Source organism: Girardinichthys multiradiatus, chromosome 5 (assembly GCF_021462225.1).
Source record: "Girardinichthys multiradiatus isolate DD_20200921_A chromosome 5, DD_fGirMul_XY1, whole genome shotgun sequence".
NCBI classification, from domain to species: Eukaryota; Metazoa; Chordata; class Actinopteri; order Cyprinodontiformes; family Goodeidae; genus Girardinichthys; species Girardinichthys multiradiatus.
The window spans coordinates 50,523,214-50,539,696 of NC_061798.1; the positions used below are offsets into that span (position 1 = coordinate 50,523,214).

Genomic DNA, 16,483 nt, shown 5'->3' on the forward strand with positions numbered 1-16,483 from the left:
GGACAGATGGCACGGTGATGTCAAATCCAGATGTAGCCATTCAGTTAGGAACAAAGAAAACAGCGGCACCACCCCAGCAGAACCAGACTGATCTCCTCCATACCACTCTACAATGATGCAGGAACTCATGCTAAGTGAGCCGCTACCAAGTACTGGATGCTCATACTGTACAGGATATGGACATACTGTCCATGCAGATTTTCCTCAAGTCCCCCGCTATGACGGGAAGCTGGCCAGGAATTGCATGAAAACGTTTCCAAAACATGACACTTCATCTAGATGCCAGAAAAGTTAAACCTGTGCAGCCTATATGTAATGGTTTGCAATTCACTTTCATATTAATAGGATCAAGGGTCTGCTATAGGTCTCCTGATGGTTATTTACGATTGATTGATATGTCTTTTAACAAATTTAAGTCTGGTTTTAGGATTATTTTCCAGAAAGTCTGACCACAGCATTTACTTTCCCTTCAACATTCTGGCACACACAAATCTATTCTAAATGTCTGAGGTTTAAGCAGAGGAAATCCTCCTTTAAACTCCTGAGTAATGATGTTCTAAACATAGACATCTGATGTGGTGTAATTTTAGCCATTTAGTGAATGTGGCGGTGTCTGAATGTATTCCTCAGCCGAAATTTATTTTTTTTACATTTAATAGGCAAATTTCAAATATCTGTTTTTAGTTTTTATTTATACAACTTCAATTTATTGGTATTGTTAAAATTACTACTAAATATCCACATGTGTATATATGTTTGTAAAATGTTCTGATTTTACTATTTGCATAAAAAAGACAAATATCACTAATTGCTGTCAATATGCTTGTGTTACGCTGGGCTCAACAGATGCAAGAGAAAGGAGAAGAGCAGAGAACTGGGGCAGGAGGAAATCACTTTGACTAATTACCCTTCTAAAACGAGTTAGTGTGTAGCCCAGTAAGAGAGCAAGGAAGAAGCGAACAGGAAACAGAGGAGGTGAAGGGCCTACTGGTGGTGGGGCGGAGGGGGCGGTGCACCCTTTACAGCCTCTGAAAGGTCTCTCAATCAACAAATGTGGCAGCACTGCCAAAAAAAGGCAGGGAAAGTGAAAGAGAAGCACTTTTGGGGTGGAGAGGATCCATGCAACAAAGGAAGCGCTTGAGTTGGTGGGGGGGCGGACGATAAAGGAAAGAATCCATTCCGTTGGATTAGTAAATGTTCACACCAGTACTTAGTAGTATATATATGCAGTTTTGGTCAGAAGTTTACATACACTTTATATGAACATAATTGTCACAATAACTGTGGGCATTTGTTCGTAGTTTGAATTGATCTTTTTCCATGATTATACAAAAAATAACTCCCCCCCCTCCTGGTTAAATATCTGTTAGAAAGTTGTACCTTGACCACACACTTTCTCCTAGGGGCAACCAGCTGTATCCAGGATTCAACCATCTGACGTAAACCTCCCCACTCAGATAAAAGAAAATTACTTTAAATATTTAAGAACCATCCAGGAACACTCAGGACTTGGGTCCACCATAAACTAGAAGCAAGTCTTCCATCAACATGGCCTAATAGGGTGCTGATCAAGTAAATACCTATGCTCCAAAATCAACCCTAAGAACACTGTACCGACTGTTAAGCATGATGTTGGCACCATCATTCTGTTTTGCTGCCGGTGGAACAATGAAGAGAGAATACCACCTAAAAATGCTTTAGCAATACGTTAAAGTAAAACCTAGATGGCCCATGTTTCTGTTGGAAGAGGAAGATGTTCCCAAACAAATATCCAGACTGGTTCTGGGATATATAAAAAAAGGCTAGCATTAACAGGTTGGTTCAGAACTAACAATTTATTGCTAACTCCAAACGTTTCCTCCATTCAGGGCGGAGTTAGAGGAGAATGACACCGATTCTATGCTGGATCGAACCCATAACCTCTGCTGGACAAGCGTGGTAATGCGTATTCGTCACTTCCTGTTTTCGCTGTTGTACTCGGTGGATTGTTTGGTGTGTGCAGTGTTGCCAGGTGTACAATAATTATCGTATTTGTACGATAATTTTGCTCTCTGTACGATGTACGATCAATATTCCTACAAAATGCCAAATGTACGATAATTTTACCATTCCGTGAATGTGTGGTTGTAATCAGTTGTCATCAGCCTATTGCCAAAGTCTGTTGGAGTTTTTTTGTGAACCTTGAAGGCATCTGTGTCCGGATTCGGAAACAAATGCTGGAAATTCCAGCCAATCGTGCTTTTCTAAATGTGACCTATGAGTGACGTGATGCGTTGGCCTCAGAACAATGGCCATGATTGGCTGAATAGTTCACTGCGCCCGCCTATGATTGAGGAAAATTAAAAAAGAAAAGAAGAAGAAGCATAGCTCGGCACTGTAGGGCTGCAGATGTTGATAAATCCATTCCGTTCTGACCCCACAAAGTTGCGAGTGCCTGTTAGATGCTATTCAACACATCAACAGTCTTGTTATTTTGGTTATGACGAGTGTACGATAATTTATCTCAAAATACAATAATTTTATGTCTCTGGTACGATAATCCTACATTTCTCACCTGGCAACACTGGGTGTATGAAGGCTCTCTCGTTTGATCTGATTTATCTCTACTGTGATACCTCTTACTTGTTATAATACATAAGCACGTTAAAATACATACTTTCTGTTGCTGCTTTTAACGTTTGGGGATTGTCCATGTTTTACATGGATTTTCTAGTAGTGGTAAGGGGTCGCTAGCTTAGCGTTAACTTTAGCTCCATCATGGCTACCCGTTCTGCTGTTTCTCTCTCTGAGTCTCCTCTCCTGCTCTCTCAGTCAGATGTTCAGTTAGTCGTCTGCCTCCTTTAGTGATAATGGTACGTGTAATAAATGTAGCATTTTTGTTGCTTTGGAGGCGAGGGTGTCCACGCTGTTGAAAAACCAGCAGATAGCTGAGGCCCCTTAGCCAGCTCGGAGCCACCGAGGGTAGATCCCCATAGGAGTCCTCCAGCAGAGCCCGCGCAGCCGAGGCCTCAGGCCGGCTAGGTGACGGTACGTAGAAAGCATAGTCCTACATCCCAGCCCACAGGTCACCACCAACCCGTCTGGGTTTCTAACAGATTTTCCCCGCTCAGCGACACACCCACTGAGAAGCCAACTCTGGTAATTGGCAGCTCCATAGTCAGAAACGTGGCACTAGAGACACCAGCGACCAAAGTCAAATGTCTGCCAGGGGCCAGAACGGGCGACATGAAATCCTACCTGAAACTGCTGGGTAAGGATAAGCGTAAATACAGTAAGATTGTAATTCACCCTGGCGGTAATGACACCCGGTTACGTCAATCGGAGGTCACCAAAGTTAGTGTTGCTTCGGTGTGTAAGTTTGCCAAAACAATGTCGGACTCCGTAATTTTCTCTGGTCCCCTCTCCGATCTGACCAGTGACGACATGTTTTGCCGCATGCTGTCATTCAACCGCTGGCTGTCTAGGTGGTGTCCAGAAAACGATGTGGGATACATTCATAATTGCCGAACATTTTGGGGAAAATCTGGTCTGATCCGGAGAGACGGCATTCAGAGAGATGGAGCAGCTCTTCTTTCTAGAAATCTGGCCAAATTTATTAGTTCTCCAAACCTCTGACAATCCAGGGTCCAGACCAGGAAGCAGGGTCATAGTTTAATACTCTTCTCTGCAGCTTCTGTACTGCTACCCACCCATTACCCTATTAAGACAGTGTCTTGCCCATAGCCAAAATTGAATAGATTAAAAAATAATCTAAAACGAAGAAATCAGGAAAGTCTCATAAAAATAAACACAACTCAGACTAAAAACAAAAATAAAACAATTAACTGTGGCTTACTGAACATAAGATCTCTCTCTTCAAAGACTTTGCTAATTAGTGACCTGATTTGTGACAATACGATTGATTTATTTTGCCTCACAGAAACCTGGCTGCAGCAAGAGGATTATGTTACTATAAATGAGTCAACTCCTACTAATTATTAAAATTTTCACATTCCTCGAAATACTGGGCAAGGAGGAGGAGTAGCAACCATCTTTCAGTCCGATTTATTGACTAGCCCCAGACCAATAAATAGCTACAACTCTTTTGAATATTTAATCCTTAGTTTTCCTCATCCAAACTGCAAAGCACTAAAACCACTTCTGTTTATTGTTTTGTACCGTCCACCAGGCCCTTACTCTCAATTTTTCGATCAGTTTTCAGACCTTTTATCTGATTTAGTGTTAAACACAGATAAGGTTATTAGAGTGAGGAATTTTAACATTCATGTTGACACTGAAAGTGATAGCTTAAATATAGCCTTTAATGCTATCTTAGACTCAATTGGCTTTGCTCAGAACATTAACAAACCCACCCACCTTTGTCTTCATTCTCAGGATCTTGTGCTGACATATGGTATTGAGTGTAAAGACAAAAATATTTTCTCATAACCCTGTCCTGTCTGACCATTTTTTAATAACCTTTGAGTTTAATTTAACCGAGTACTCCACACCTGAAAGAAAATTTCATTATAGTAGATCATTATCAGGCGATGCTGTAACAACCTTTAAAGAATCTGTTCCACTTTTGATTTCCTCATTATCACAGAAAAACACAGTGCAGGTCAATAATTTTGTTTCTTCCCCTTCACAAATTGATTCTCTTGTTCATAGTGTTACTTCATCATTGCGTGGTGCATTAGACAATGCAGCCCCCTTGAAAAAGAAGGTAATCATTCATAGGAGGCTAGCTTCCTGGTTTAATTCAGAGCTGCGTACTTTAAAGCACAATGTTAGAAAATTGGAGAGAAAATGGCGCTCTACACATCTAGAGGATTCCTACTTAATCTGGAAAAATAGCCTACTGTTGTATAAAAAGACACTTCACCAAGCTAGAACAGCTTATTTCTCATCATTAGAAGATAACATGACTAATCCTAGGTTTCTCTTTAGTACAGTTGCTAAACTTACACAGAGTCATAGCTCTGTTGAGCCATCCATTCCCTTAGCTCTCAGCAGTAATGACTTTATGGGATTCATCCAAAATAAAATTGATTATATTAAAAAGAAAATCTTTCATATACTCCCGAAGATGATTACGTCATCCTCAGCAGGTGAGACAACATTGGAGGTAACTGTAGAACCTGATCTGTGTTTGGACTGTTTTGATCCAGTGGAGCTTCCTGAGTTATCAGAAATATTAGCTTCACCTAAACTTTCAACTTGTATGTTAGATCCAATCCCAACCAAATTATTTAAGGAAGTGTTCCCTCTGATTACCAGCCACATTTTAGATATGATTAATCTATCCTTAGTAAATGGATATGTACCACAAGCTTTTAAGGTAGTTGTAATTAAACATTTGCTAAAGAAACCATGCTTGATCGAGATGACTTGAAAAATTACAGACCTATATCCAATCTTCTATTCTTATCTAAAATTCTTGAGAAAATAGTTGCTAATCAAATGTGTGAGCATTTACACAGCAATGACCTGTTTGAAGAGTTTCAGTCAGGTTTCAGAGCTCATCATAGCACTGAAACAGCTCTGCTGAAAGTCACTAATGATATTCTTATGGTCTCAGATAATGGACTTGTGTCTGTTCTGGTTCTGTTAGATCTCAGTGCTGCATTTGATCCAGTCGACCATAATATTCTCTTAGAAAGGCTGGAATATGTTGTAGGGATCAGGGGAACAGCGCTAGGCTGGTTTAAATCTTATCTGTCTGACAGATTCCAGTTTGTTCATGTAAATGATAAATCATCTTTAAACTCCAGGGTTAATTGTGGAGTACCACAGGGTTCAGTACTTGGGCCAATTCTCTTTACTATATATATGCTTCCAATAGGTCAAATTATCAGAAAGCATAGAATACATTTTCACTGTTACGCTGATTGTCAGGTTTAAACAACCTAAAATACTTATAACAACACAAAAAGAAGAGAGAGAGACAAAGAATTAGTTATATACTCGCAGCGAGGAGAACGGTCAAGATGTGTTCAGTTACAAATCTCGCACGGCTCTGAACAGCAACTGCCTGTACCTTTCTTTTTATTATATTTGGGGGTCCCTATTTACAAAAACATTGTTCTCTAAAGGATGGGAACAGGTCATAAACCCATTTATCGTTTAACAACACACTTCCACAGTCTTTCCATCTTAGGATCAGTGTGTTGTCCGTTCAGTTTAATAAGCCTTCATCTTTATGACCTGCTCAACTGGACTGCTTCCTTCTCTGCAAGCTCAGCTCCATTTATGATCTTTGCCTGCAGACAACTCATCACATCCTTACTCACACATACATTATGAAAGGTTATAATATCAAATAGTCAAGTTAAAGAATAGGAGAAAATATAAGATAAATCTATATTAAATTATTCCAGCACTGATGACACTCAGCTTTACTTATCCATAAATCCTGATGAGCCCAACCAGTTAGATAGACTACAAGCATGTCTTGAAGACATAAAAACTTGGATGACTTTAAATTTTCTGCTTCTAACCTCAGACAAGACAGAAGTTGTCATCTTTGGACCGGAGTCTTTAAAAAGAAAACTGCTTAGTCAATCACTTAACCTGGATGGCATTAAATTGACCTCCGATTATAAAGTAAAAAACCTTGGTGTTATTTTTGACCAGGACATGTAATTTAAATCCCATATTAAACAGGTTTCTAGGATTTCCTTCTTTCATCTCCGGAACATTGCCAAAATTAGAAATATCCTATCCAGGAGTGACACTGAAAAACTAGTCCATGCATTTGTTACTTCAAGGCTGGACTATTGTAATTCTTTACTATCAGGATGTCCACAAAATGCAGTTAAAAGCCTCCAGCTGATTCAAAATGCTGCAGTAAGAGTTCTAATGAAAATTAAAAAGAGAGATCATATTTCCCCTACTTTAGCTTCCCTTCATTGGCTCCCTGTTAAATTCAGAACAGAATTTAAAATTCTCCTCCTCACATATAAAGCCCTTAATGATCTAGCTCCATCATACATAAGAGATCTCATTGTTCCATACGTTCCTAACAGAGCACTTTGTCTGCTTGTGAGCAGGAGAGGAGGATGTGAAGCTTGTTTCTGAACTGAACCTATTGAAGAATGTGTTCAATTCATTGGCTCTGTCCAGACCTCCATCAGTCTGATCATCCTTCTGCTTGAAGCCTGTGATCTTCTTCATCCCTGTCCACACATCTCTGATATTGTTTTGCTGGAGCTTGCTCTCCAGCTTCTTCTTGTACACCTCCTTGCTGTCTCCTATTTTGAGTTTAAGTTGCTTCTGTATACTCCTCAATAATTCTCTGTCTCCCTCTCTGAAGGCTCTTTGTTTCTTGTTAAGCAGGTCCTTCAGGTCACTGGTGATCCAAGGTTTGTTATTGGGGAAGCATCTCACGGTTCTGGTGGGGATGATGTTATCCACACAGAAGTTTATATAGTCGGTTACACACTCAGTCATGGCATTGATGTCCTCTCCATGTGGCTGGCACCGTGCGTCTCAGTCTGTAGCCTCAAAGCAACCTTGCAGAGCTTCTTCAGCTTCCTGTGACCATTTTCTCACAGTCCTCTTTATTACAGGTTGCCTCTGAACAAGGGGCTTATATTTCGAGCAGAGTAAAACAAGATTGTGATCTGATTTGCCTGGAGGAGGTCTTGCTGTAGAGATGTACGAGTCCTTGACATTTGCATAAAACAAATCCAATGTTTTGTTTTCTCTGGTAGAGCAGCTGACAAACTGTTAAAACATTGGAAGTGTAGCAGAGAGTGAAGCATGGTTGAAATCACCAGATATTGCCACAAACGCATTAGGGTGTTGTGTCTGTAGCTGAGCAACAACTGAAGTGATGGCATCATATGCAGTGTCAGTAACAGCTAAAGGTGGACTGTAAATTGTTGCCAAAATAACACTGGTGAACTCTCTGGGTAAATAATATGGACAAAAACCTACTGCCAACAGTTCAATATCTGGACTGCACAGATGACACTTCACAGTGACATGTTCTGGATTACACCATCTGTTGTTCACAAGTACTGTCAGTTCACCTCCTTTACATTTGCCGCTCCTCCTTAAATCTATGTCTGCTCGTATGGTTAAAAAGCCCGGCAGAGAGACACTGGAGTCAGGGATATGATCCTGCAGCCATGTCTCAGTAAAACACATAATACTGCATGCCCGGTACTCTGGCTGCGTCCTTTGTAGGGCTTGGAGTTCATCCAACTTGTTTCCCAACGATCTCACATTGCCCATCAAAATCGACGGAAGAGATGGTTTGAACTTCCTCCTTCTCTCTCTTCTCTTAGCTCCTGCTCTGCATCCACGGCATCTCCTTTTCAACTCATCAGGGATTTGGGGTTGTAGCTGAAGTATTATTTGAACTTTTGAGATATTAATCAGCTGCTCCCGGTTGTAAGAAACAACCCCGTTGCCATGGCAATGCATCATAACAAATGTCCAAAAATAGAAAGTATTAAGAAAAATCCTCCAAGCTGCACAGCATCCGACACTGGAGTGGACAGTCATCCAAAAAAAAATCAACTGTATCCACCACAAGAGGAATAGTTCCCAAAAAAGAATAAATCAGAATAAAAAGTAATAGAGCTACTCCAACCTGCTGCCACCTTGAGCGGCGCAATTATAGAATCTTGAGTCTGGGGTTGAAGTTCACTTTCCTGCAGAACAACAACCCTAAACATACAGCCAGAGATACAGTGGAATGGATTAGATCAAAGCAGATTCATGTGTTAGAATGGCCCAGTCAAAACTAGTCTTTAATTCAATTAAAAATGTATGGTAAGACTTAATAACAGATGTTTACAGACTCTCCAGCCAGTCTAAGTTGAACAATTCTACAAAGGAAAATGGGTAAAATTTGTAAAGGTTTGTACAGACAGATGCCAAAAAACTCACAGCTGTGATTGCAGTGAAAGAGTGTTGTACAAAGTATTGAATGGGGGGGCTGAATACAAATGCACGCCACACTTTAAAGGTTTTATTTGTAAGAAATTTAAAAACCATCATTTACTTTCAACTTGACAGTTATTAACTACTTTGTGTTGTTTAATCCCAAAAGAACACATTTAACTTTGTAGTTTTAACATAAGAAAATGTGAAAAGTTCAGACTATAAATATTTTTTCTCAGACTTTGTGACTTCCTTTGAAAAAAGCAAGAAAAACAACCAATTTGGATGAAAAGATGGTCTTTTCTGACAATAAGAACAGTAAATGCATGTTTAGAGCTCTTTGATGGAATCTTTTTGTTTCTTTAAACTTCATTGTCTGATTTTTTTTCAGGTTGCAGATTATATTCCCCTCAGTTTTAGATCAAAGATTGACATTCCTGTAGGATTGTGGAGAGGCATATATATGTTTTTGATGTGCTTACTTGTGTTTCAATGACACAGTTAGTAAATTCTGAAATATCAAGATGATTTACAGCTTTAGGGAACAAGTTGCTGCACTTTTTCATCCTCCTGCAGTGACTGTAAGACACCACTTTTCCTTTTATCAGTGCTCCACCTGTTGTCCAGGTGAAATGTCGGTGGTCCCCTGTGGAGGATTATCCTCCAGCTAAGAGACAATGGGATCCTGACCTTGTATTACTTCAGTGGCTCTCGATGCTCTACCCCTTTTGATGAAACTATAGGCATGCCATTCTCTCACCTTTTGGTCGTGACTGTATGCCAGAATCCAGTCCTCCTGTTCCGGATGGAAGAGCAGGCTCAGGATGTAGAAGTTCAGCCGGTACTTCTGGTATGTAGCTCCTTCATCAGAGCTAATCAGAAGGCTGCTCTCTACCTCTGGATCCGTCAGCAGCATAATCTTAAAAGAGCAAAATATGAAGAAATTAAAGAGAAACCTCAAAGCCTTTTTGGTCACATAAGAAGGTTTTGTCAGGCAGTACAGAACACAAAAATATTTGTATTTGGTATTTGGTGTTTTAGTATTTGGTCTTAAGAATGAACCCCCCCAACAGCATCAGCATCACATTAACTTTCTTCAAGTGCACATCTAATCACCTCACCTGGCCTAAGAAGACCACAGAGAACATGAAACAACAACTACCCCCTACCAGCATCCCCACATTCTCCAGGGCTCTAGATGATCGTGTGTAACTGATGCGTAGTGTGAACTTGAAAAGAATAAATACTTAAACTGAATCAAAAGGTGTTTCAACAAAGTAATTGTTTAAGGGTGTGCTAACTTACACAAACAAGTTACTGCAGCTTTTTTCTTTTTTTTATAGTTTTCCACAAATGAATGTGTTTGTTTTTCCCTTATTTGCATAACATAAAAAGTATTAAAATTATTTAAACAAATCTTATTGAATTTCCATTACATTTAAACCAGGGTGTGTTTTAAGGACCCAATAGGGTATGGTTAAATTTTTGACCTTTTGAATTAAAACACACAAATAGTCCTAGAATTACAAAAAAGTGGATGAGAGTTTTTTTTAACCCTTACTTTTGACAGCTGTTAGTTATTGTGCAGCAGTTTTCTCTAACTTTGGCATGAATAAACAGAACTGTATCATCTGCAAACAGCAGCTTGATTTATCATTTATGTAGAGGCTAGATGAAAGCGGGCCAAACCTCGTGAAACTATTTTATTATCCTGATCTGAAGTACATTAAGTAAATTAAATTCAGTTTATTTATGAAGCGCTGATTTACAGCAAGCGTTATCTCAAGGCAAACAGTTCTAATTTCTATGAACAAAATTTCAAAAATAAATTTGAAGTTTTGCAGCAAATGTTTGTTTCTTAGAGACACAGTAGTTATATGTAGCATATTTACTTCACCCTGGAAAATGTATGGTTCAAATAAATCATTAAAAGTCCTAAATAATATGACATTCATGACCATGATGAATTTAATAATTTCTGAAAAAATCTACTTTTTAAGAGAGTAACTAATAATTGAATGGTCAATGAGAGACTATTTATGGTGAATAAGAACCAAGGTGTCCATCTTTGGCTGTGGAGCTTTTGAGGGCAGTGATTGTTTTTCAGCCATATCAGATCAGGGCTTCTCTGTTCAAGAGTATTGGAGTGAACTGTTATATCTGAAGTCAACAGCCTTCAGATGAAGACAACATGCTCTCTGTTTGTTTTATATTTGGATTACTATCTTCCTATCTGCCATACCTTTTAGATAAACACTGTGTTGTGTTGTTTTGTTGTACAGGTCCTTCTCAAAATATTAGCATATTGTGATGAAGTTCATTATTTTCCATAATGTCATGATGAAAATTTAACATTCATATATTTTAGATTCATTGCAGACTAACTGAAATATTTCAGGTCTTTTATTGTCTTAATACGGATGATTGTGGCATACAGCTCATGAAAACCCAAAATTCCTATCTCACAAAATTAGCATATTTCATCCGACCAATAAAAGAAAAGTGTTTTTAATACAAAAAACGTCAACCTTCAAATAATCATGTACAGTTATGCACTCAATACTTGGTCGGGAATCCTTTTGCAGAAATGACTGCTTCAATGCGGCGTGGCATGGAGGCAATCAGCCTGTGGCACTGCTGGGGTCTTATGGAGGCCCAGGATGCTTCGATAGCGGCCTTTATCTCATCCAGTGTTGGGTCTTGAGTCTCTCAACGTTCTCTTCACAATATCCCACAGATTCTCTATGGGGTTCAGGTCAGGAGAGTTGGCAGGCCAATTGAGCACAGTGATACCATGGTCAGTAAACCATTTACCAGTGGTTTTGGCACTGTGAGCAGGTGCCAGGTCATGCTGAAAAATGAAATCTTCATCTCCATAAAGCTTTTCAGCAAGCAGATGGAAGCATGAAGTGCTCCAAAATCTCCTGATAGCTAGCTGCATTGACCCTGCCCTTGATAAAACACAGTGGACCAACACCAGCAGCTGACACGGCACCCCAGACCATCACTGACTGTGGGTACTTGACACTGGACTTCTGGCATTTTGGCATTTCCTTCTCCCCAGTCTTCCTCCAGACTCTGGCACCTTGATTTCCGAATGACATGCAGAATTTGCTTTCATCCGAAAAAAGTACTTTGGACCACTGAGCAACAGTCCAGTGCTGCTTCTCTGTAGCCCAGGTCAGGCGCTTCTGCCATTTTTTCTGGTTCAAAAGTGGCTTGACCTGGGGAATGCGGCACCTGTAGCCCATTTCCTGCACACGCCTGTGCACGGTGGCTCTGGATGTTTCTACTCCAGACTCAGTCCACTGCTTCCGCAGGTCCCCCAAGGTCTGGAATCGGCCCTTCTCCACAATCTTCCTCAGTGTCCGGTCACCTCTTCTCGTTGTGCAGCGTTTTCTGCCACACTTTTTCCTTCCCACAGACTTCCCACTGAGGTGCCTTGATACAGCATTCTGGGAATAGCCTATTCATTCAGAAATTTATTTCTGTGTCTTACCCTCTTGCTTGAGGGTGTCAATAGTGGCCTTCTGGACAGCAGTCAGGTCGGCAGTCTTACCCATGATTGGGGTTTTGAGTGATGAACCAGGCTGGGAGTTTTAAAGGCCTCAGGAATCTTTTGCAGGTGTTTAGAGTTAACTCGTTGATTCAGATGATTAGGTTCATAGCTCGTTTAGAGACCCTTTTAATGATATGCTAATTTTGTGAGATAGGAATTTTGGGTTTTCATGAGCTGTATGCCAAAATCATCCGTATTAAGACAATAAAAGACCTGAAATATTTCAGTTAGTGTGCAATGAATCTAAAATATATGAATGTTAAATTTTCATCATGACATTATGGAAAATAATGAACTTTATCACAATATGCTAATATTTTGAGAAGGACCTGTGTACTGTCTGCAGCAGAATATATTTAAATAAATATTCGACAGAAATGGCTCAGTTTAAGACTACGGCCTGCTCCAAATGTAGCTCAATATCTAGAGAGGAAAACACCAAACACACACAAAGAATGCCAGATGGCTAGAGATGCACAAAGACATGATTTAGTTGACCACAAAACAGGTGATTTTTAGTAACCCAGCAGGCTGCTCAGGCTCTTTTCAATGTGTGCAAGTCATACTGCAAGATCAAAGTCCATAACCAATATTTTCTGGCCTGGAAAATACTTTGCTTGTAATCCTCGTTAACGACCACACATTGACTTACAGTCCAATACTGTAAATGTTTAGCCGCCAGCTCATAATAAGACAAACTGCAAGGTAAGCACATTGAATTGCTGCTCTCACTCAATGATGTGATTTCCATTGGGGATGGGCCTCCAATCTCAGTGCTGCTTTTGTCCTGCATCAATATGAAGACTGGAGAAAAAATTATATGAAAACGCTGATACACTTAGCAGTATTGTCTTCATCGCTCAAAGCTAAAAGCATGAGGAGCAGCAGGAAATATGCAGTGAGTAAATTAACAAAGTTTTGGTGACAACTTTTATTCTTGGTTGTGCAGAAAATATTTTACGTACAGGTAATGTTCCTTCACCTTACAAAATAGTGGTGTCCATAACATTTCTGAGTTTGCACACAAAGTCTGTATTTCAAAAGCAGTTCTCAGGCCTTCCGGCCTGAGCTAATGGATGTCTCATTTTCATTCCTGAACCTGTCGCCTCAATGACCCAGCCTTGGATAAGCAGACCATATGGATGTATGCAAAAACATGAATACAAATCCACAAATCAAAGCTTCGACCTTCTGGTCTAAAATACTGTGACAAATGGGGTATACATTTCCATAATAACCGCTAATTCGCTAGAAGCTCTGTTTCTACTTAAACATCCTGTCAGGGTTCTGTGTTGGTGCGCATTGTATGTGTGTGTGTGTTTCATTCCACCCTCTGCTCTAGAGCATTTACTGGCAGGTGCTGCTGATCAGGGCCTAATCACTGGTCTTCTTAAGGAGCTGAGACCAGGAGGGAGATGTCAGCCCGTTGCTACATTTTTGTGGAACTGACCATGATGTGCAATGCTTGTGAATACATTTATGCTGAACCTAATTGGAATATTCTCTTTTCTATTTCCCCAGACCTTGCCTGATGGGTTTTTAAGGCTCCTAGTCCTATGATCTGTTTTCTGAGCAAGCTTTAAGGTTTCGTTCCTCATCTCCCAACGTGAGTCTCCCTGCCTTCTCAGCTTCTGGTCCTGGCTTGGGTGAGGTTTTTTGGAGAACCTTACTTCTGTTGTCACCTGCCTGTCCACCCTCCTACGTGGGAACGGTTAAACTTAGTCATTACTTGAGAGCTAAAGGATAGAAAGGAAACTGCCGCCTACCACACTCATCCTGCCAACCTCCATCTCAGAGGAGAGACTTACCTCCCCAGCTAAACCACAACCGCTGTGGCTGTAAGTTCCTGAACAAACCCTTCTAAAAGAAAACACCTTGAAATTCTCCTGGGATATCCATAACCTTGTCACCTTCCCTTCCAGAGAAGAACCAGTCTCCTGCTGTCATTGCCGGGGTCCCTGTCTCGCCTTGTTCCTTTTTCTTCACAAAATAAATCTGTTAAAACGCTGTCCTGAATATGTGGTTGTGTTCTCTTCAGAGTTTAAAGAAACGCTACATTATGACAGAACGAGCTGACCAAGAAAACTCTGAGGCAAAAATACGGACAGCTGTTTCCCATCAGGGCATTCTTTTAGGGCAGCATCAGGCTACACTACAATCATTGTCCCAACAGCAATCCGATATTCAACAGACAGTAAATCTCATGGCTCAACAGCTTCAAGCAGTGTTTTCCTCGCTCTCCGTTAACAGTGCTCCCTCTGCTCTTCCTCCAGCTCCGGCGCCACCCACTCCGGTCCAGTCACGAGCGGTAAGCCGGGAAATTGTCCCACCTCCTCCTGAGCCTTTTTCTGGAGATTTGAGTAAAAGTAGAGGGTTTCTTCTTCAATGCACACTTGTTTTCCACCGATCCCCATGCTATTTTCCTGACGACGTCAGTAAAATATCTTATATAGTCGGGTTACTCAGAGACAGGGCACTACAATGGGCGGAGGCTCTTGTTGATGAAATTTCCATTCAGTATTATTCTTTTCAGGAGTTTTTGGATTTATTCAACTTAACTTTCACCCCCATGATAAGTAAGGAAGAGGCAGCTAAAAAACGTTTGGCTCAAGGTTGATAGCTGACTTGGCCATTGAGTTCTGCACACTTGTGGCTGAGTCAAAATGGAATTCCTCGGCCCTAAAAAGCACTTTCCTAAATTCAGTAAATGAAAGCCTAAAGGATGAACTAGCATGTCGAGACGAAACGAGCTCTCTAGAAGAATTGATCGAACTATCCATTCGAATTGATAATCGGAGAAGAGAAAGAAATCGAATAAAGAAGGAGTTTAGTACTCCACATGCCAGATGCCCTAGTCAGTCGCATAACATGACGTCATCAGTTTTCGACAAGCCTCCTAATGTAAACAACTAGCAGCCCGAACCCATGGAGATAGGCAGAACTAGTCTCTCTTTGGAGGAGAAACAGAGACGCTGCAGTTCAGGTCTTTGTCTGTATTGCGGAGGCAAAAACAAAAACAGAGTTGAGGCGGGCGACCAGGAGGTCGTCCCGAGCAGGCACAGAGTTCAGGCGGGCGACCAGGAGGTCATCCCGAGCAGGCACAAAGTTCAGGCGGGCGACCAGGCCTGCACCATAGACGTGGAGGCCGACTGAGCAGAGTAGAGGACTTCCCAGACACTCTGTGGAACTCCAGAGGCGTGGAGCCTGGCGAACCCTCAGAGGCTGAAGCAGAGCCTGGCGAACCCTCAGCTCTGGGTTCAAAAGCCCGAACGAGGACAAAACGTTCCTTAAACTCCTGCATCCTAGGAACAGGAGCTGAGGCGTCGACGGGATCCTCCGTGACGTGAGCAGGAGCTGAGGCGTCGGCGAGACCCTCAGTGACGTGAGCAGGAGCTGAGGCGTCGGCCGGACCCTCAATGACGTGAGCAGGAGCTGAGGCGTCGACCGGACCCTCAGTAACGTGAGCAGGAGCTGAGGCGGCGGCCGGACCCTCAGTGACGTGAGCAGAGGCTGAGGCGTCAGCCAGACCCTCAGTGGCGTGAGCAGAGGCGTCGCCGGGGCCCCCGATGACTTGATCCGGGGTGTCCCTCTTACTACGTCTTCTGCACCGTGTGGAGGGGGTTGAGGCTGACTTATGGTCAGGCTGTGGTGTGTCTGGCCTGGAGTCAGGCTGAGGCTGTGGCGTGTCTGGCCTGGAGTCAGGCTGGGGCTGTTGCGTGTCTGGCCTGGAGTCAGGCTGAGGCTGTGGCGTGTCTGGCCTGGAGTCAGGCTGAGGCTGTGGTGTGTCTGGCCTGGAGTCAGGCTGAGGCTGTGGTGTGTCTGGCCTGGAGTCAGGCTGAGGCTGTGGTGTGTCTGGCCTGGAGTCAGGCTGAGGCTGTGGTGTGTCTGGCCTGGAGTCAGGCTGAGGCTGTGGTGTGTCTGGCCTGGAGTGAGGCTGAGGCTGTGGTGTGTCTGGCCTGGAGTCAGGCTGAGGCTGTGGTGTGTCTGGCCTGGAGTCAGGCTGAGGCTGTGTCTGGCCTGGAGTCAGGCTGAGGCTGTGGTGTGTCTGGC

At 41.9% G+C, this 16,483-nt stretch overlaps 1 protein-coding gene across 7 annotated transcripts in view; it reads right to left on the minus strand.

Moving 5' to 3' along the window:
• The window catches only part of LOC124869076 (VPS10 domain-containing receptor SorCS1), a 261,180-nt gene that overhangs the window by 85,431 nt on the left and 159,266 nt on the right, over window positions 1–16,483 (minus strand). For all 7 annotated transcript variants that reach the window (XR_007038474.1, XR_007038475.1, XR_007038476.1 and 4 more), the window contains exon 4: window positions 9,635–9,793. Coding sequence is in view for 3 of the 7 variants with exons in the window: in XM_047366801.1 (XP_047222757.1) it covers window positions 9,635–9,793 (159 nt within the window). In the remaining 4 variants the exon portion in view is untranslated. The remainder of the gene's footprint in view (window positions 1–9,634; window positions 9,794–16,483) is intronic.